Genomic DNA, 19563 nt, shown 5'->3' on the forward strand with positions numbered 1-19563 from the left:
AAAACTACCAAAGGTGGAGCCGCAGACTTGCAGGCATGCTGATTACACCAGCAGACCAAGTTGCGGCTCCTCAGGATTCTGCTCACCACCTCCTCCTGGCCACGCCTGACTCCCGTGTCCGATCACCAGCAGGCGGCTTGCCATTTCGGGGACGAATGGACAACGGCTGACACAGCAAGCTTCATCGACCAGGCACGGAACAGCCGAGCAGCGAGCCCACCGTGGCACCGCCTGACTGCTGTGGCATTGTCCTCCAACCGCCACATCGACAGTTTCGCGCCGCACTTGCGCCACTGCCTGGCCGTTGAGCTACCCGCGTCATCTCTGGCCACCAAGCCGCCGCCTCCCGAGTCCCGACCTCCATGCCGCGTTGCTGCCAGCGATGCCTCATGGCTCATGCGGTCATGCCTGGATATGGCCACACAGCTACCCATGCTTGTGGCCGGCGCCGCCAATGCCGCACCGAATCCGCACCCAGCCGTCCATAAACGTCGCTGCCTGGGCTGCGTGCAGATTGTTCATCGGGACTCGACTATATCAGCCACTCCCTCCCTTGGCCATGTGCCCATGTCCCAATGCCGCAGCAGCCACACCCGGTCGTCGCACACGCAGCACTGCCAAGCTGCCCGAGCACGTCTTATGCATGTCGCGCCACACCTCTCAGTAATTAGTGTCTCCCTGCGTTCCATACGGCATTGACCATCAAAGGTCAAAGCAGAACCTGTTTGCGCCGCCCCTGGCTTGCACCTGTTGTTGAGGTCAGCCAGGTCCACACCCACCCCACATGCGAATGGCAAAAGCAGCACGTACGACGCCCTCGGCTCATCAAGCCCCGCGCGTCCGCTGCCACTTGCCGCACATTGCGCATCCAGCTCCACATTGTCCTCATCTATTAACTTGTGTATCTCGACATCCTGTGATTCCTGCCTGCGGGCCTGCCCCACCCGCCACCACCACAGCGCACGTCCGTTGAACCCCGGCACCACCACCCCGCCGCACACCAACCCAGCGCACCGCCACCTCCCTCGCAGCCTCTGCTGTTGCTAACAACCCCTACCCCCACCATACCCCCACCATCATCGCTACGCCCTCTATGCTGCCTTGCCGGTCTTCGGGTTGATCTTTTTCTTCTGCGTGTTGACCTCCTTGGCCTTGTGTTGTACCGTGGCCTTTGTGGGCGCGAACTCGCCCAGCCGGTGCCCCACCATCGCCTCCTGAACCTCCATACCCACGAAACTCTTGCCGTTGTGCACGCCAAATCGGCACGCGATGAAGTCGGGCAGGATCACAGAGGCGCGGCTGTAGGTGTTGATGACCTCTGGCGCCTTCTGGCCAATGTATCTCCCCTTGTTCCACCAGTTGGGATGCTTGCGCGCCAGCGCGACCACCTCCTGCAGCAGGCTCACGGCCACGTACGGGCCCTTCCACGTGCTGCGGGGCATGTGAGGCCGGGGGCGGAGGCCGGGGGCCCGGGGCGAAGGGAGGGGGGTGCTGCGGCCCGAACGGGGCGGGGGGCTGGCCGGAGACTAGGCGGGGCTGTCCAGTGCCGTGGCCCCGAGCGTGTGGTAAGAGTCGCTTGCGCTACAAGAATATCAGAGTGAGTAGTCGGTTTGAATAGCAGGGCCGAACCCCGGCAGCAGAGTGCGTGCAGCAAACGAGAGGTCGAGATGATGGATTGAAGGCTCCCGCAAGTCCAGCTATGTGTCGATTAGTATGTCAAGCATATAACATAAGAAGTTAATCTATATGCATGTGAAGGCAGGAACTGATGCAAAGTCGCTGACACGCTGCATGGGATGCAACTTGCGACTATGCAAAACAGTGTTTTACGCACTGGCAGTTATTCTAACTAGCATACATTTTATAAATAGGTTATTCCTGCATTTGGGCAAGCAAGCGCTCGTCGCGTTGTGAGAACCGGCGCCGCGGTGCGCTCAAAGCAGCTGCGCTAGCCATCGTGACCTTTCCCTTCGAAAGCGTGGGCAACCATGCAGCGACTGGGACCATCAGACAGGGCGACTGGGCGCCAGTGCGCGGCCGGAACGCACCCGCGCCTGCACGCGCAGCCGTTGCCCCCGATCGTGGCCGCGAGCCCCGCGTCGCGGCGCGCGAGCGATCCCCGCGGTGCCCCTCCTACACACACACCTTCAGCATCCCGTCAGCCCGACACGCCGCCCTCCGTCGCCGATGGCACCTCTGCCTCGCCCGCCCTGACCCTGTACGGCAGCCGCACCGCGCTGGGACGCCGCCTGCTGCAGACACTACTGGCCGCGCCGGACCTGAGCCCGCAAGGCACAGCGGCGCCACCACCGCCGCCACATCCACAAGCGGCCGCTAGCCTTACCTCTCCTGCAGCCTTACCGGTCCCTCGGGCGCCCGCAACTGCGCATGAAGCTGCGACAAGCTTGATCGCGCCGAGCAGGCCAGCCCAGGCGCCGACACCGACACCGACGCCAGCGCCGGCGCCGGCCCTGGAAGAGGCGGCGGCGCTGGTTCTGCAGGTGGCGGGCTTGATGAAGAGTCACTCGGACGCAGGGGGGCTGCAGCGCGCGTTCGAGAGAGCGGCGCAGCAGGCGGCCGCCGCCAGGCGAGCAGGCGGCATCGGCAGTAGCAGCAGCGCCGGCGCCGGCACCGGCGGGCTGCCGCCAGGGATGTTCGGCAGTAGTGTCGGCAGCAGTGCATCCGCTGCATTTGGCGCGGCGCGCTTTGACGCTGGCGGGCGCGAGAGCAGCGGCTCTGGGGGAGGGGGAGGCATTGGCGGCGGCTGGGGAGCTGGGCGCAGCGGCGCCGGTGGTGGCGCCCGTGGGGGTGGTATCGGCGGCGGTTGGGGCGCGGGCCACAGCGGCGCAACTGGTGATGGCGGCGGCGGCGGCATCGGAGGCGGCTGGGGTGCCGGTGCCGGTGCTGGCCGAGCAGGTGGCACGGCCACCGGCAAGCCTGGCAGTAGCAGTGGAGGCGGCAGCAGCAGTAGCGGCGCTGCCCCAGCATCGGGGGCTGGCCAAACGTCAAGCCCAGCCACCTCCTCAGCCACCGCTCCCTCCTCAGCCTCCGCTCCCTCCTCAGCCTCCGGAACACCCTCTTCGGCATCTGCGGCGGCGGGCGAGTGGTGCTGGTCGGGTGTGCGGCGTGTGGTGGTGCTGGGCCTGGGCTCTCTGGGCTCCTACCAGGCCGCACTCAGGAGCGGCCGCCAGACAGAGCGCGAGAGCACTCGGGCCGCGGCCAGGTGAGGCGGGCAAGGCGGTTGGCAGGGGTGGTGGTGGTGGTGGGGGGGGGGTAGTGCATACCAATGCCAAAGAACCGTTGCCAACCCAGGACGCATAGAGCGCGGAGGACGGGGATGTACTCTTGTCCTTGTTGGAGATTTTGAGTCTTGTTGGTGGGGGATGAGGATGAGGAGGAGGCAAGGGCTGAAGGGAGGAACGCATGACCTGCACATGTCCTGCTCAATGGCGTTGTCCTGTCGGCCTGCACCTGGGGCCGGCAGTCGTGGTCTCCTGCGCGCCTTGTAACCCCAGCCCAGCCTGCTGATCACCCTAGGCTCTGCTCGCCTGGCTGCCGTGTCGCAGGCTGTACCAGTTGGCTCTGTCGCTGCTGCTGGCCTCGCCGGCGCTGCTGCCGGGGCTGCGGGGCCCGGAAGCGGAGGCGGCGTCGGCGGCGGCAGCGACCGAGCCGGGGGCCGCGCAGGCGCCTGCGCCCACCGCCGCAGCCTGTGGCGACGCAGGCCGCGCCGCCGCCAGTGGCATGGGCCCGACGGCGGCTGTGTCGTACTTTGATCCCGAGTACATGCAGTGGGATCTGGATCTGGTGCAGCGGCTGTGGACGTCGCAGGACGGCGGCAGCAGCAGCAGTAGCAGCAGTAGCGGCAGTGGCAGTAGCGGAGGCGGAGGTGGAGGCGCCGGCTTCCAAGTCGCGCTGCTGCCGCTGTCGCTCCCAGCGGTGGCGGCCGCAACGGCGGCATCTACGGCAGCAGCCGTTACGGCGGTTTCAGCAGCCGCCGCCGCCGTGCCGCCGGCGGCGCTGGTGGCGCACGTTCCCACGCTATACTACGCGCCGTGCTGCCCGCGGGAGGTGTACGACACGATTGTACGGCAGAACTTGGCCGCGGGCACGCTGCGGCACGTGGCCCTGATAGGCAACTCGCTGCGGGCCCAGTCGGACTCGGCGCTGCTGCTGCGCGCGTTCGGCGGTGTCGCAGGCAGCGAAAGAGGAGGCGGTTTTGGTGGCCTGAAAGTTGGGAGTGTTGGTGGTGGCGTCGGTGGCAGCGGGTCACTGGGTGGGAGCGGTGCCGGCGGCGGCAGGTCGGCCGGCGCTGCTGGTGCCGGCGAGGGCGCGGGCGAGGAGGCGTTTGTGGAGCTGGTGGCGCAGGGGCGGGTGGTGGAGGTGATGCTGCCGGACTTCGCGGCGCACGGGGTCGCCATTGCGCTGCACCTGTTCGTGTGAGGGCTGCTTGGGAACATGCGTTGGCTAGTCTTGACCCGTCGCGGCAGGTGCGAGCGTGCTGCCTCGGTGGAATTGCGGCATGGCGGGGCCAGGCGGGGCATGCGCGGGGTCGGCGTGGCCGACAGGCGACAGGGTAGCACTTCATGTTTAGTTGTTGTAAATGCGCAAAACTGTTTGTGTGCAGGGTGCATATGAAAATGAATACGCATTGTAGAAATAGATGTTGCGTGGCCAGTTGCTAGAACTCCCAACTATCAACTCTTGCTTCAGCGCAGTCTTCGCTGGTCCCAATTTGAGTCGCACTTTAAGACTTTCACCTCTACAAGTCTAAGAACACAGCTTAGTCACCGCCCGCTGGGGCCAGTCTTGCGATGGCGCGTGGTGATGATGCCAGCACCAACGGGGTGAGCGAGAATACGCTTTGCGCACAGAGAAACCGCCCCTGTACCTCTCATCGGCCTCTCCTCCTCAAACTGCATGCTGCATTCCGGACACAGACAAAACAGCAGGGCGCCACCCTGCCGAAGCTGCTGCCCGGCACCAACCCGCTCGTGGCTGCTGCGCGGGTTGGCCTGGCGGTGACGGAGGGCGGTGTGGAGGGGCTGGTGAACCTGTGGAACAACGCACTGGAGCTGCTGCCGGGCCCGCTGCGGCGGCTGGTGGTCCGGGAGCCGTACACGGATGCGGACCTCCGGGGCAAGGTGCGTGCGAACTGCTGGCTGCGTGTGTGTTTTGGGGGCGAGTGTGCAAGTGGTTGGGCTGCGGACGGGGGAGGGTCGTGCGCTATGCCTGCCGCAGCCGACCATATTAGAGCCTCTTGATACCGATGCGGTCTGAGGGGCAAGGTGCGTGAACTGCTGGACACCGATGCGGTTTGTGGTTGAGGGCGGGCCCTTTCTTCAATCAGCGCGAAGCGACACGCAGCCAATAGCGCGCCACCGGTGCCCGCCGTAATCGTTCGATAGTTGTGCCCCCCCATCGCTCTTTCATATGTGCGCTGCTGCCAACTGCTGCGCCCGCCGCAACAACAGGTTGCCATCGTGACGGGTGGCAATGCGGGCATCGGCTTCGCCACCGCGCAGCAGCTGGCCCGCCGCGGCGCGCATGTGGTGATCGCCTGCCGCGACCCCGAGCGCGCGCAGGCGGCGGTGCAGCGCATTGCGGCAACCACGAAACCGCTCTTCCCCGCGGCGCTGCCGCCCGCCAAGGATGCTGCGGGCAAGGCTGCGGGCGCCGCCGCTGGGTCCGGAAGCGCGGTGCAGGTGGAGGCGATGCAGCTGGATCTGGGTCGGCTGGCGAGCGTGCGCGACTTTGCGGAGCAGTGGCGGCGCCGGGGGCTGCCGCTGCACCTGCTGGTGTGCAATGCGGGTATCATGTCGCCGCTCACACGCACCACAACCGCCGACGGACTGGAGGTCCAGTTCCAGGTGCGGTGAGGGTACGCGGGAGGTGTCTAGGAAATGAGCGCGGGTGCATGCGTGTGCTTGTGGGGTTTCCAGACCGTGTGCCGTACTGCCGTGTGTGAGCAAGTCAGCAGGCAGGCAGTTTGGCCATGGGGAACAAAGCGAGCAGGAGCGGCCGACACGGAGACATAATCGCCGTCGGCACACAGCCGCGCACACATGGAGTGGAGACTTTGCGCGCCAAAACTTCATCGCCGCTCACAGGTCAACTTCCTGTCACATTGGCTGCTCACCAACCTCCTGATGGAGCACGAGCACGCCCGCCGCCGCAAGGCCAGGGAGGCGGGCGGCGGCAGTAGCAGCGGCAGTAGCAGCGGCAGTAGCAGCGGCAGTAGCAACACGGGGACGCGGGTGGTAGTGGTGAGCAGCGTGGTTCACCGGGCGGGGCCGCTGCAGTGGCCCGACCTCAACAGCGAGCGATGGTGCGTGCGTGGTGTTGGGGCGGGGGGCTGGGGGCCGGGGGCTGGGGGCGAGGGTTTGGGGCCAGGGGCGGGGTACCTCCTGGCTAGGCACAGGTCCTTTGACCTTATGCAGTTATTCAGGACCGGCTGGTCGTGCCATTGCCACTTTCCCACCACGCACTGCTGTACACCCGCACAGCTATGAGCCGTACGTCACGTACGGGCTGAGTAAGCTTGCTGACGCCATGATGGCGGCGGAGCTGCAGCGCCGCTTCGACAGGCGAGTGGCGGGGCCCTGAGGCCTTTTTGTCACAATGTGCATTGCACTTCTGCGCACATGCACATGCGACACCACACACACACTCATGGTGCATGCCGGTAGATTTGCGGCATCGGGCAGAGCTCGGCAAGAGCAATCAGGCCAGCGGCGCGCCTCTCCTGGGGCAATCAGGCGCGCCTCTCCTGGGGCAATCAGGCGCGCCTCTCCTGGGGCAATCAGGCGCGCCTCTCCTGGGGCAATCAGGCGCGCCTCTCCTGGGGCCGAGTCTGGCTTCATGAGCTCGCTGTCCCCAACCTCTCTTCTATCCTGCATTCACTGCAGGCACCCTGAGCCGGCCACCTCCGCATCCCAAACCAACACCACCAACAACCAAAGCAGCACCAGCAACCACGCCAACAGCACCGGTAACACCACCAACGACCCCTTCGCCTCCGACGCCGCGGTGTCGCTGCACCCCGGCCTGGTCCGCACCCACCTGGCCGACAACTTCTTCCGCAGCTACGGCGGAGCGCAGCTGGGCGGCGTGCGGCCGCTGGTGGCGGCGTGGCACGGCTTCCTGGACACGGTGCGTGTGCGTGCGTGTACGTCTGTGTGTGTGTGTGTGTGTGTGTGTGAATGTGTGTGTGTGTATGTGTGTGTGTGGCGGGTGGGGGGGTTGTAAGTACCAGCCCAAGCCAAACTAGCGGAGCACAGGCAGGGGGAGATGGGGGGGGAGGGGAAGGGGGCTGGTGTTGGACGCTGTGTTCTGGGGGCGGCAAGTGGTGAAGGCTCTCGGCCTGTAGGAATCATGGGCTGTCCTTGCAGGGTGGTTTTGAAACACGAGGAATGAGAACCGCAAAACGTGCATGCATGGTGGTGGTGGTGGTGTGTGTGTGTATGTTTGCCCTTGCGCATGTTGAGAAGCCACGTAACCACCCCGCCCCGCCGCCCCCACCACCCCACCACCTTGGCACCATGGCACACACAAAGACGCACACACACACACACACACACACACACACACACACACACACACACACACACACATGCCGTCATGCATGCGCCCATGCCGTCCCCGCCTGTTTACTTGCTCGTGGTCGCCCAACCTCCGTCTCTTTCCCAAATCGCGCAACCCCAAGTATAGTTAATTGGGCTGGGACTGGGCTGCGTGTTTGCTCTTGCTCGTCGCGCGCCGCCGCGCTAACATGTTCCTTCGCTCTTGTTCGTGACACTCCCCTGCTGCCGCCCTGTGCTCTGTTATTTTCTTATTCGCTCGTAGGTGAGAATTTCATCGAGGATTGGGCGGGAGCTTGGACTTAGCGGCCAGGAGTAGCGGCGCGGAGCTAGGAATCGTAGGAGTGCCTGGGCCTCACGGTACCGTGAGCACATGCATGGGTTTGCACCCTTGAGAGCGTGTGGACACTAATCCCCCCTCGAGGTTAGAGTAGCGGGGGTTGCGCGATTTCCGGTTGGTAAGACCGGCGGCTCAACGCAGCAGGTATGCGAGGTAACTTCAGGTAACATCCGTAAACCGTCGCTTTGCTGCATCGCATACACTGTCTTTGCGCAACGTTTTCCTTGTGCTCTTTAACACACACACACACACACACACACACACACAAATACACACACGCACACAGGTGGGCCAGGCCCTGCTGGCCACCCCCGATCAGGCCGCGCACCGCATGCTGACGGCCTGCCTGGGCCCCGCCGGCCGCCTGGGGGGCAGGTACATGGCACTGGGGGCGCTGTACCCGGCGGCGGCGGTGAGTGCTGGCTGGAATGGGCACGGGGGAGGGGAAGGGGAAGGGGCGGTGGGTGGGTGGCTGAAAGTCATGCGTCAGGCGTTGGCGTAGAGACACACACGCATGGACGTAGATGCACGGCATGTTCATGACAGCGGGAAGGGCTGCTGGATAAGCGCAAGCGCTTGGGTGCTAGGTATGTCACTTTGTGTGTGTGCTTGCTTGGCCTTCACCAAGCGCTACTTTGCGCCTGCCGCCCAACCCGCGCAACAGGACACGCGGGACGCCGCCAAGGCTGCCGAGCTTTGGGCGGTGGCGTCACGACTGACCGGACACACGCCTGCGCCATCGCTATCCTAGTGGGCGGCAGTGGGCGGCAGTGGGCGGCAGGGGAAGAGGGTGGGCTAGCGAGGATACGGCAAGCGCCGCCGCCGCCGCCGCCGCCGCCACATGCGGCTGCAGCGACTTTTTTCTGGTTTCCCGGCGCGGAGTGGTGGACGGAATGAGATGCATGTTTGTAGTGCTTCAGTGCGGGGATGTCCACGTGACGCATATGAAGAGTGCACTGCATGACGTCACCGAGGATGATGAAGAAGTTGGTTGCAATGGCCTAGTGATAGCGATGGCCTGAGTGCGCTGCACTGCACCTGTGTGTGTATGTGAGCACATAGGTGGTGCGGCGGCGGCCGTTAGGATGCGCGTGCTTCAGTGCTTGTACCGATGGGATAGGCATACAGATTCGCATCATGTGGATATGCTAGCGCATGTGAGTGAGGCTGGCATGTGACAAAAGGGGCCACCGGCCACGTACGACCAGAGCACATACGAGTAAGGTCGAGACAACTGTTCGTCGGGGTGGAACGGCGGGGCTGCACGTGACCGTGGCAACGGTGCACGCAAGGGAGGCCTGTACCGCCATTCATGTGAGGCAAGACTGCGGACACGATTGGGCGGTGCGGCAGCGCAGGCATTGTCTTGCATGCGTTACAGTGCCATATCTCGCAATCAACTGTTGGTACATACCGCAGATTGTGTTCTGCGTACTGCATTGCGCACTCTGTGCAATGCCGTACAGTTCCGTGACTACCGGAATGCATTACCTTGCTCACCGCCTACCGTAATGGAATGAAGTGCGGAGCCAACTGATGTCGTACAAACGACTAATCGTGTCATGATCAGAACGACGAGTGCAAGTTGATAATCTACACAGCCCACTTTCACCTATTCGTTGGGCTCGGGCACATAAGGCCCTTTGCAACAACTGATCGTCAGTGAACAGCCAGCAAGAGGGGCCGTGAGCATTTCGCAGCTCACAGACATAAAATGCAAAAGGTGTCCAACACCAGGAATGGCCACGCGCCACCTCAGCCTCCTGCAGTCCTGCTGTAATCCAGTCGCTTAGTAATTGTGCATTCCGCAGCAGCACACAACACACGCACAGAGTGCCGCTGCCTTCCCGGCATCCCACGCAGCCACAGATTTCCCTCTTCCACACAGCGCCTCACACGTATTGTGTGCACCGCACATGGTCACCCCAACAGGGGGAGGGATAAGAAAGAAAATGCCAGACCCCATTCCCCCAAACCCCTCGCGAACCCCCCAGGGACCCACCGATCGACACCTGACAGCATAAAACCGGTTCGTAGTGTGCCATTCGACTCTATCGGCCTGTGCAGTTTGCCGCCTTTTGCGCGGCCTGCCTGCACAGCCTCACGTGCGCGTGATTTCTTCCATGGACATGCTGCATCACACCCAATTCAAGCCTTCCCCGTAACGTTAGCCCTGGAGAGCCTGAGTGAGGGGCTCTGCCATCCGGGCCAGCGCTGCGACTTCGGCGCACGCGGGATTTAAACCATGGAATTCAGCCCACCCCTGGACCCAGTCCCTAGGACCCCGCTCCACACCCATCATGTTTTTCATGGACAGCTTGCATCAGCACACCTACATTCGCGTGATCAACGCGCATCAGCGCTCGAGGGTCCCGCCATACCAGTGCGCATGTGTCAACTTGTGGGGACATGCGTGCCGACATGTCCACGCCACGACGCGCAAATTAGCCCTCGCACGCTTTGCTCATGGTTACTACGGCATAACGTGCATATACAAGCCTCGTCGTGCTGCGCTTAGTGCCTAGTTTGGCTTGTGGGGCGCTTCCCGAAATCCGGCGGACCCCACCATTATCACCATAATCCCGCCATCATCATCATCATCATCATCATCATCATCATCATCATCACCGACCCAACAATTTTGGCGGCCCAGAACTTCCTCACGAGCCCCCGAAGAAACTCAGAGTACGTGCGTAACGCTCTCGTTAAGCTCTATCACTATCGATGATGGGGTACATATCCGGCATCCTTACCCCCCCGACCCCAGACCCCAGTTGCATCCGAGGCACCCGAGGCCGCATCACAACTGGCCACATGCCTTACCCGCGTCGCATCACACACCAGCCCGATGCATCATCCACATCATTATCACCATCATAATCACCATCGTCATCTTGCCATCATCATCATCATCATTAGATAGCGCCCGCCGCACGCAGCAGACGCTCCGCCTCCTCGCGCGTGCTGGGCGGGCGGCGGTTGGGGAAATGCTGCGGGGGGCGGGCAGCGACACGGGACGAGTCACAGTCAGGCACGCGACTACCGTAAGTGTGGGGGAGTTACGTCAAAGGCGTCAAGCTGTGGTAGGAAATGCAAGGCCACAGGGCCATAGGCTGCTACACCTTGCGTCCCGAGGGTGTGACTCGCACCCGGCCTTGCACGCAGCTGCCGCCTCTTGCCCAGCTTCCTCCCGGCCTCCTCCCCTTTCATCCGGGCCGGCACCGTTCAATAGAGCGCAACGGCCACACACGCACGCCAGCCCACCCGCCGCACATACACACGCCTTGTCCGGCTGCTGGCCCTGCATGCCCCTGGATCTCGGCTCCCACTCCTCACAGTCCTCAGACTCCCACGCCTCAGGCTCGCAACCGCCCTACTGCTGCCGGACTCACCTTGTGCCAGTGCCTCTTGCGCTGGTTGATGAACCAGTTGTTAATCTGCGTGTTGTTCAGCGCCGCCGCCTCACCCAGCTGCTTCTTGTCCTCCTCCTGTACGTGTGGGTGTGGACCATCAGGCGTACGGCAGTGTGTGAGCGGGGGCAGCGACACGGCGGCGTCAGCAGGCACTACGGCTCTGCATCCCGCTCTGGGCTAGAAATTTGTCCAGTTCTCCTTCCCAGTAGACCTCTCTTCCCAATTGCGCCCCCATCCTCCAATTTTCCGACCCGTTCCGGGCGTTCCATTTTTATCACCTGCCACCTACCACCTGCTACCCGCTACCTGCCACCCACGGCCCCCCCCTGCCGCCACGTACCGAGGGGTAGGGCCACACGAAGTTGTCGTCCCACCAGCCCTTGAGCAGCTGCGTGGCGGCGGGCGGCAGCTTGCCCACCTTGGGCCGCTGCGCCAGGCTGGCAGCCACCTGCACCAGCTGGCTGCCGTACCTGTGGTGGGGTTGTGTGCGTGTGCGTGCGTGCGTGTGTGCGTGCGTGTGTGTGTGTGTGTGTGTGTGTGTGTGTGTGTGTGTGTGTGTGTGTGTGTGTGTGTGCGTGTGCATTGCTCAGTGAACTCATTTCGCAGAGCTAAGAGAAGAACACCAGGCGCAGAGGTGAGCAACATCGCATTGCATCTGAATTATACGGACCCAAGTGCAAGCCACTTCCACCGCCCCCGGCCGCCCCCGCACCCACAGCACTCACGTGGCCGCAATGCTCGCAGCCAGCTGCGACGCCTCGCCCCCAGCAGCAGCAACAGCAGCAGCAGCCGCCGCTCCGCCTGGCTGCTGCCCCTCCTCTTCCTCCCCATCCTCGTCATCTGCACCACCAGTCGCCGTGTCCACTGAGGTGGCGCCGGGCGCCCACTCCATTTCGTCACCCGCCGCCGCCTCCGCGCCTGCGCTGTCGCCGCCGCCGCCTCCGCTCATGCCGCTGCTGTTGGCGCCACTGGCGTTGGCGCCAGACGCAACCCGCTTGGTGCCGCCACCGCCGACACCGCCGCTGCGGGCGCCACCGCGGGCCCGGCCGCTGGCGGCGGCGGTGGGGCTGGCGGCGGCGGCGAAGGTGGTGGCGAGGTTGCCCAGCTGCAACTGCAGGTGCGCGTGCGTGTGCAAGTTCGTGCGTACGGTATGTTAGGGAAGCAACAAGGTAGAGAGGGTCGGCGCCGTGCGTGCAAAATGCTTACGTCGCACATCACCACCAAAGCAGTGCGCACACAGCTGTGCACAGCACACGCAGGCACACACACACACACACACACACACACACACACACACACACACACACACACACCTTGTTGTCAAAGTCCGCCATCAGGCTCTCGCACTCGGCCACCGCCGCCGCCGCCTCGTCACCGTACAGCGCCGCGACCCGCACGTAGGCGCCCTGGTGCGCAAGGGACGGAGGGTCGGGATTTGCTTCATGCTATCAATGCGGTCAATGCGACCAACACGCATTCACTCGTACATGCTGGGTAGGCGCAAGCTCACACAAAACCATGTGTCGAACTACTCCGCTTGCTCATCTTCAACACACAAAACATGCAACGTCACACTCCCATGACAACGACACCGGACGACTCACCATGGCCTCATCAAGCCCTGGGTTGCCGGACGCGCCGACCGCGGGCAACGCCGCAGCGGCCTCCGCCTCTGCAGCGCCCCGGCCGCCACGACGCGCCGTCGCCGCCTTGCCCTCTCCCGCCTTGCCCTCTCCCGCCGCTGTAGCGGCCGCAGCAGCCGCCGCTGCCGCCGCCGTCACCGCTGCCGAGGCGCCTGGGGCCGCTGCCGCCTGCTGCAGTGCGGCGGTGGCGACGGACTGCAGCTCCGCCTCGGCCTGCTCTCGGGCCACCAGCGGGAAGCGGGGCAGGCACGCCTGCGAAGGAGGAGCGGGGGTGGGAGTGGAGCGGGGATGGTCACAAAGGGTTGCGTGCCATCCAGGGTTGCGTGCCATGCCACATTACGCCATCTAGGTTTGAGAGTGCATATCGTTTCACTTTACAGCTTAGGCTGTGGCCCAACCAGTGCGTTTAATTGTAATCACTCATACAAGCACACATGTGCCCCATCCCGCACACATATGCCACATCCCGCACCCACCCTCCCGGCATCCCGCACACACGCACCTTGCGCACGTCCAAGGTGCCGCGGACCACAGCCGGGTACGCCTCGTGCTGCTGTACCGCCGTCAGGCGCTGCGGCATCGTGTCGGCTGTAGCAGCAGTGGCGACAGTGGCGACAGGGGCTGTTGCGACAGGGGCTGTAGCAGCTGCGGCAGCTGCGGCGGTGGCTACGGCCGGCGGCGGCGGCGATGGCTGGGTGGCCACCGGCCTGCCCTGCTGGAGCCCCCCCTGCGGCTTCCCCTGCTTGTCACCCACGATATTGCCAGAGCCTGTGTGCTGCTGCTGCTGCTGCGCCGCCGCCGCCTGCTGCGCCGCCTGCTGTGCCTCAGCCGCCGCCTGTTGTGACTCCTGCGCACGGCGGCGGCTGCTGCGCACCGGGCGCTTGGCCTGTTGCTGGTCCTGCTGCTCCGCTGCTGCCACCTGCACCAGCTGGTGCTCCTGCTCCTGCCGCTGCTGCGACCGGACCAGCGCCACCGCCTCCACCACTGGCGCTGCCGCGAAAGCGGCCACGGTAGGCGAGACCGCCACTGCCGCCGCCGCCGCCGCCGCCACGGGCGCCGCCGGCGCGGGCGCCCAGGCACTCACCTCCACTGCTGGCTTGCCCTTTGGCACCCAAGTTCCGGCGGGCGCGGCAGGAGCAGCAGCTGCCACGTTGACGGCAGCGCCTGCACTGGCAGGGGCAGGGGCAGGCGTGCGGAAGCCGCCCACAGCAGCCCTGCCCATCACAGCTCCGCCGCGGCCGCCCATCACCTCGTCATCTGAGGACACCTCCGCCGCCGCCGCCGCGGCAAAGGTGAGCTCATCCTCCTCGGCGTCACAGCCGCCGCCGCCGCCGCCGCGGCCAGCCACAACCCCAGAGGCGGCCATGGCATGGCCTGACATCACGGCGGCAGCCGCCGCCGGCGGAGGCGGTTTCATGGCGTAACCGTTACGATTGGTTGGGGTTTTGGGACCGTTGGGGCGGTTGGGGGCGTCGCTGTGAAAGAGGTGGGCGCCGGTTGCCGCGCCCCAGCCGGCCTGCTGCTGGCCGGCGGCGCCAGCGGCCGCCGGCGGCAGGAACAGGTGGTCCGCTGCAGCGGCCGGCGCCGTGGCAGCCACAGCCTGCTGCGCCTGATGCTGTTGTGGCTGGTGGTGGTGGAACTGCGGCTGTTGCGGCTGCTGCTGCTGCTGCTGCTGCTGCTGCTGCTGGTGCTGCGGCTGCTGCTGCTGCTGCTGCTGCTGCTGTGGCTGTGGTTGCTGCAGATGCTGCTGGTGGTGGTGGTGGGGATCAGCAGAGTGGAACACGCCGTCCTCACTGCTGTGGGATGTTGTGCCGCCGGCGACACCGCCGCTTCCACAGCTTCCCGCGGCACGGACTCGCGTCGCTGGAGCGGCGCCGGCAGTTGCATTGCTGAACAGCGGCGGAGGCGGAGTCTGGGATGGAAAGCCTGCTGTAGCTGGCACCGAGTGGTGTTGGTGGTGTGGGTGGTGTTGGTGGTGTTCCGCTGCCGCCATGGGCCCAGCCAGTCCCAGCGCCGCATCGCCGGTGGACATGAGGTGCAGGGGGTCGTTGGAGTGCTGCGGCAGCAGCAGGGCCGCCAGTTCGGCAGCGCCGGCAGAATCCAGAATCTGGCTTTGGCTGCTGCCTCCCCCACCTACGCCCCCGCCACTGGACAGCCCCATCATCAGGAGGCTGTCCAGCATGTGAAGGCTGCTGCCGCCGTCGCTGGGCCGAAGCTCCGCAGCCATGCTCGCCATGCTAGGGTTTATGCGTGTGTATGTGTCCTGGTGTCTCGTGCGCCTCACGCCCTCACGGGCATGGCCTGCGGGGAAGCCTGTGCGGAGAAAACGGGAGGCGTGTGTCAGCGAGGGTGGGAGTGGAGGCATTTTTGTGTTGGGAAAGGCGTCCACACAGCACACGTGAAGCGCGCGCTCAAGCCCTGGGGCAGCGCACTGCAGGCCAGCGCACACTAGCTCGATTCAGATGCGCTTCGCTGTGGCGCGTAATGAAACTTGCTTCGTCGCCGAGGCTTTCAACGCGCCCATCCAGCGGACCATGAAACGCCGTTTTGTAAACCCACCTCACCTGCACAGCACTGCTAGAGTCCTTGAACACAGGCGCGCTATCGGCTTCCTCTTCCCAAAGCAGCCTGCAGCCTATGCGCCAGCAGTCGCTGAGCTGCGGCGATGTGGGTTCTGCCCAGCGCTTACAACTATGTGCGGCAAACGCGTCGCAAACAAGCAGCGATTGTGTTATAAAGCTATAATAGTATTCAGTGCGCGCCACTGCGATGAGACAGGCGACCCAGGTCACATCAACCCCCAAAAGCTGGTGAACCGACACTCGTTTGCGACGGTTGGAAGACGACTCGGGTTTCCACATTACACATGTTTCGAGACGCCCGAACCCAAAATGAATTCTACTACATCAACAATATAATTATGGCTCATGAGAGCGCTCATAGAAGGGGCTTTGCAACCTTGCACAAAACCCCCCACCCAAGACACACAGGCGCTGACATCTGTTCATTCTCTCTACATAGAGCTCCTGTCCTTCTCAGCCTCCAGCACCGGCTCCAGCCCGAACCTCGCGGCGGCTCGTCCGCCTGCCTGCGCCGGCTCGTACCGTACATCGAAATCTCATTGCGTGCGCGCAAACTGCCATTTCACTGCTCAATTCGCATGCAAGCATTTTCCTGGGATGTAGACTGGCTTAGGTGGTCGAGGTTTGGCAGTAAGCGGTGCCGATTACCGGCCTTCTTGGGCGCCCCGCTTTGCGTCGGCTCTGTTATACCTATTATAGTATTGCAGTTACTACAAAATTAGCTCTTACCTCGCAGGCATGCCGGCGAGGTCCAACCAGCGCATGATGGCCTGGCCAACTCTCCCAAACGCAAGCGGCGCAGACAGGCATGCAACGAACCGATACATATTCCGCAGCGACACCATACACCCACCCGAAAGCTCAAAAAAGGACCATCCCCTCAGGCATACATCTGCGGCCCAGAAATGCTCACGTTCCATCGTAAGTCGGCGCACGTACTTGGCTCACTGCAGAACAGGCTGATGTGCGAGTACCGGAGACACAGATGCTGGCTCACTGCAGGGGCGGGGCTCCAGGCGCTGGCTACTGCAGAGGGCTGCGGTAGCCGGTCAGCTCCTGCGCGTAATCCCACAGCTCTGCCGCCAGCTCGGGGTGCTCCGCGGCCTGCGTGTGGAGCACGCACAGGGAGCAGCGGCGGCAGCAGGGCGGCAGGGCAGCGGCAAGGGATGAGGAGCGCATTGTAGAGTCTCTCGAAGGCAAGGCAGGGTCAAACAGTTTGCTAGGCTGGTGCTGCACTTAGCCCAGCCAACCCCAGTGAAGCGGCACGCAACGCTGATCCCGGCCCGCTTTTAGCTTCCGCATTCGCATGCGGCATGCACAATGTCAACCCCTCCCTTCTTCTTCGTTCCTAACACACTCTGCGCTTGTTTGATACGCTCAGACCCTGCGGCACCACCGGTACCCACCGGGTCGGGGCTGGCCACGCGGCCCAGCGCCAGGTACTTGCCCGCCACCTGCCCCCGTGGCGCCAGGCAGGCGTGCAGCATCACGGCCGCAGACTGGTCGGGCGTGCGCATCAGCAGCGGGCCCGCCTGCAGGCAGCAGCGGCGCCAGCAGCAGGGGCCAGCAGCTTGGCTGGCAGTGGGACCCAGCGGTCGCCTTGGCGGCCCAGGCGGCATTCTTTGTCAGGGCCGCAAGATAGATTCCATGGATGCACAACGCAGACCCTCAGCCGCAGCTGCTCGGGAGCAATACCTGTTACGTACGTGCACGCACGCACGCACGCACGCCGCACATACACCCTGCCGCCCATGCCCCGCGCCCTCACCCGCGCACCCAACAAGCCCCGGCGTCCCCGCGCCCCCAAGCCAGCCATGACTGCCCACGCACCATAGGTCTGCGCCCTCCAAACCCCCGCGCCCCCGGCCACCCCCCGGCCGCCCACGCACCAGGTCACCGAAGCCGCGCACCGCCGCCTCCACCGCCGGCTGCAGCGGCCCGCCCGCCGCCCATCCCGTGCCGCGGGAGGTGAAGAAGCCGTTGGCGAGGTGTGTGGCCACCAGCCCCGGGTGCACCGACACGGCGGCGTCGGCGGCGCCGCCGTGGGGGCAGGGGTTCCTGGGGTGGAGGGGCGGCGTGGGGTGGGGGAAGCCGGAGAAGGGGCGGTGCCGGTGGTGTTGGTGGGCCGGCGGCGACGCCGTGTTGGAGTGGCCAGTCCGGCGGAGGGCGTGGAGCGGAGGGCGTGGAAAGAGGAGGAAGTGGGGCGGGGGCACATGCACACATGCATAGTTGCACACATTTCCCGGATCACTCCACCCACCTGTCGAGGCGGCGCTGCAGCTCTGCGGCGGTCATGACGTTGGCCAGCTTGCTCAGCCCGTAGCTCAGGAACGGCTCGTAGCTGGGTGGGTGGTGTGTATGTGTGTGTGTGTAGGGGGGGGGACATTGCCGTTACGGCAGGGACAGCCGGTGAATGGCAGTTAGAAGGAGCCAAGAGGAAACGCGAAGTGAGTTGTGCGAGACAAGCCGGATGACCAACGCCTTGCAAGCACGTGGTCACCCAGGCGCCCAGAACACCACGCCGCACCGCCCACCTGGCACGGCTTTGCTTGTCCGCCCACTGCAGCGCTCCGGCCCGGTGTGTAAGCGAAGTCACCATCACCACCCGCAGCCCCTCCCGCGCCTCCTGCTCCTCCCCATCGGCGCCACCACTGCCGCCATCGCGGCTGCTGCTGCTGCTGCTGCTACCCGGCGCCAGCAGCTGCCCGCCACCTGCATCGCTCTTTGCAACGTCGGCGGCCACGGCCTTGCGGCTGCGGGAGCCGGCGCGGGCGCCGGGGCCACCTGTGCGGGCCGCCGCCGCCGCCGCCGTGCGGCGCTGGCGCTCCGCCGCCACCAGCTGGTTCGCCAGCAGCCAGTGCGACAGGAAGTTGACCTGCGGTCCGTTGGAATGGGCGGGATGGATGGGGAGAGTCAACTGATTTGGGTCCAGTCGGTATGGTGGGACAAGCATGTTGCAAGGACGTAGCGAAGTACACTTCAGTGCACGGCGGACATGTCCAGCGATGTGGGTCGGGCGAGATTAATGGCCAAAAGCCGGATCCACGATGCCGCACCGGTCACCCCTTCAGCCCTGCGCCGGCCCTCACTGGTACCCAACACCACCCCTCCCACGCACCCTCAACCCACCTGGAACTGCATCTCAAGCCCATCCGCCGTCTCCAGCCGCGCCGGCGGCCCCATCACGCCAGCGTTGCACACCAGCAGGTGCAGCGGCAGTCCGCGGCGCCGCCACTGCTCCGCGAAGTCGCGCACGCTCGCGAGCCGACCCAGATCCAGCTGCATCGCCTCCACCTGCACCGAGCTTCCGTACCCAGCGGCGGCACCCGCAGCCTTGCCCGCAGCGTCCTTGGCGGGCGGCAGCGCCGCGGGGAAGAGCGGCTTCGTGGTCGCCGCAATGCGCTGCACCGCTGCCTGCGCGCGCTCGGGGTCGCGGCAGGCGATTACCACATGCGCGCCGCGGCGGGCCAGCTGCTGCGCGGTGGCGAAGCCGATGCCCGCATTGCCACCCGTCACGATGGCAACCTGTTGCGGCGGGCGCAGCAGCGCGAGCAAAGGACATGAGGGCACACGAGGACGCGGTGTTGTTGCTGCAAGCAGCTGGTGCCTACCGCCGAAACCCCAAAACAGCACCCAGCAAACGCATTTTCTGCGCGTTAACCTCACCTTGCCAGCGAGGCTGCGCGCAGCAAACGGCTCCGGCCGGTGTGGGTCCAGTCGCTCCGAGATGTTGTGCCAGATGTTGACGAACGACTCCACGGTACCGTCCAGCGCTGTGTGCAGCAGCCGCAGCACAGGCGGCACCAGCAGCGGGTGGGGTGGGCCAGCGCTTGGAAGCGCCGAGGTGCGGGGCGCGGTCGACGCAGGGCTCGGGGCGCCGAGCTCGAGGCTCGCGACCGCCGTGACCGTTTGCTGGTTTCTGGGCATGCCTGTCGGGTAGCACGTGGAGCGGAGATTGTTGCAACAGGCAGCGAAAGGAGGAGATAGTCAATTAGTCGGGCCTGAATG

The 19563-nt window shown here is 64.8% G+C and overlaps 5 protein-coding genes across 5 annotated transcripts; 2 read left to right on the plus strand and 3 right to left on the minus strand.

The window, feature by feature from the left end:
* Nucleotides 1–30: 30 nt before the first annotated feature.
* On the minus strand, nt 31–1712 carry CHLRE_08g375250v5 (uncharacterized protein). Its single transcript, XM_043065156.1, has one exon. It carries the CDS (start codon nt 1440–1442, stop codon nt 1092–1094), a length of 351 nt encoding a protein of 116 aa, XP_042922157.1. The 5' UTR covers nt 1443–1712; the 3' UTR covers nt 31–1091.
* Nucleotides 1713–1852: 140 nt separating this feature from the next.
* Nucleotides 1853–4612, plus strand: CHLRE_08g375301v5 (uncharacterized protein). The gene is made up of 2 exons (XM_043065157.1): nt 1853–3223; nt 3567–4612. The coding sequence occupies exons 1-2, from the start codon at nt 1989–1991 to the stop codon at nt 4438–4440; spliced, it is 2109 nt and encodes a 702-aa protein (XP_042922158.1). The 5' UTR covers nt 1853–1988; the 3' UTR covers nt 4441–4612.
* A 50-nt stretch (nt 4613–4662) lies between these two features.
* Nucleotides 4663–9264, plus strand: CHLRE_08g375350v5 (uncharacterized protein). Its single transcript, XM_043065158.1, has 8 exons — nt 4663–4844; nt 4938–5141; nt 5472–5867; nt 6108–6325; nt 6504–6584; nt 6906–7149; nt 8204–8329; nt 8582–9264. The coding sequence occupies exons 1-8, from the start codon at nt 4812–4814 to the stop codon at nt 8666–8668; spliced, it is 1389 nt and encodes a 462-aa protein (XP_042922159.1). The 5' UTR covers nt 4663–4811; the 3' UTR covers nt 8669–9264.
* Nucleotides 9265–9266: 2 nt separating this feature from the next.
* CHLRE_08g375400v5 (uncharacterized protein) lies at nt 9267–15712 on the minus strand. The gene is made up of 8 exons (XM_043065159.1): nt 15538–15712; nt 13476–15286; nt 12935–13225; nt 12644–12736; nt 12056–12441; nt 11671–11800; nt 11310–11405; nt 9267–10907 (listed from the first exon to the last, which is right to left on the minus strand). Exons 2-8 carry the CDS (start codon nt 15207–15209, stop codon nt 10833–10835), a joined length of 2805 nt encoding a protein of 934 aa, XP_042922160.1. The 5' UTR covers nt 15210–15286; nt 15538–15712; the 3' UTR covers nt 9267–10832.
* A 109-nt stretch (nt 15713–15821) lies between these two features.
* On the minus strand, nt 15822–19542 carry CHLRE_08g375450v5 (uncharacterized protein). The gene is made up of 7 exons (XM_043065160.1): nt 19222–19542; nt 18685–19080; nt 18090–18430; nt 17816–17896; nt 17445–17613; nt 16962–17087; nt 15822–16659 (listed from the first exon to the last, which is right to left on the minus strand). Exons 1-7 carry the CDS (start codon nt 19480–19482, stop codon nt 16579–16581), a joined length of 1455 nt encoding a protein of 484 aa, XP_042922161.1. The 5' UTR covers nt 19483–19542; the 3' UTR covers nt 15822–16578.
* Between the last annotated feature and the right edge of the window lie 21 nt (nt 19543–19563).

This window comes from Chlamydomonas reinhardtii, chromosome 8 (assembly GCF_000002595.2).
Source record: "Chlamydomonas reinhardtii strain CC-503 cw92 mt+ chromosome 8, whole genome shotgun sequence".
NCBI lineage: Eukaryota > Viridiplantae > Chlorophyta > Chlorophyceae > Chlamydomonadales > Chlamydomonadaceae > Chlamydomonas > Chlamydomonas reinhardtii.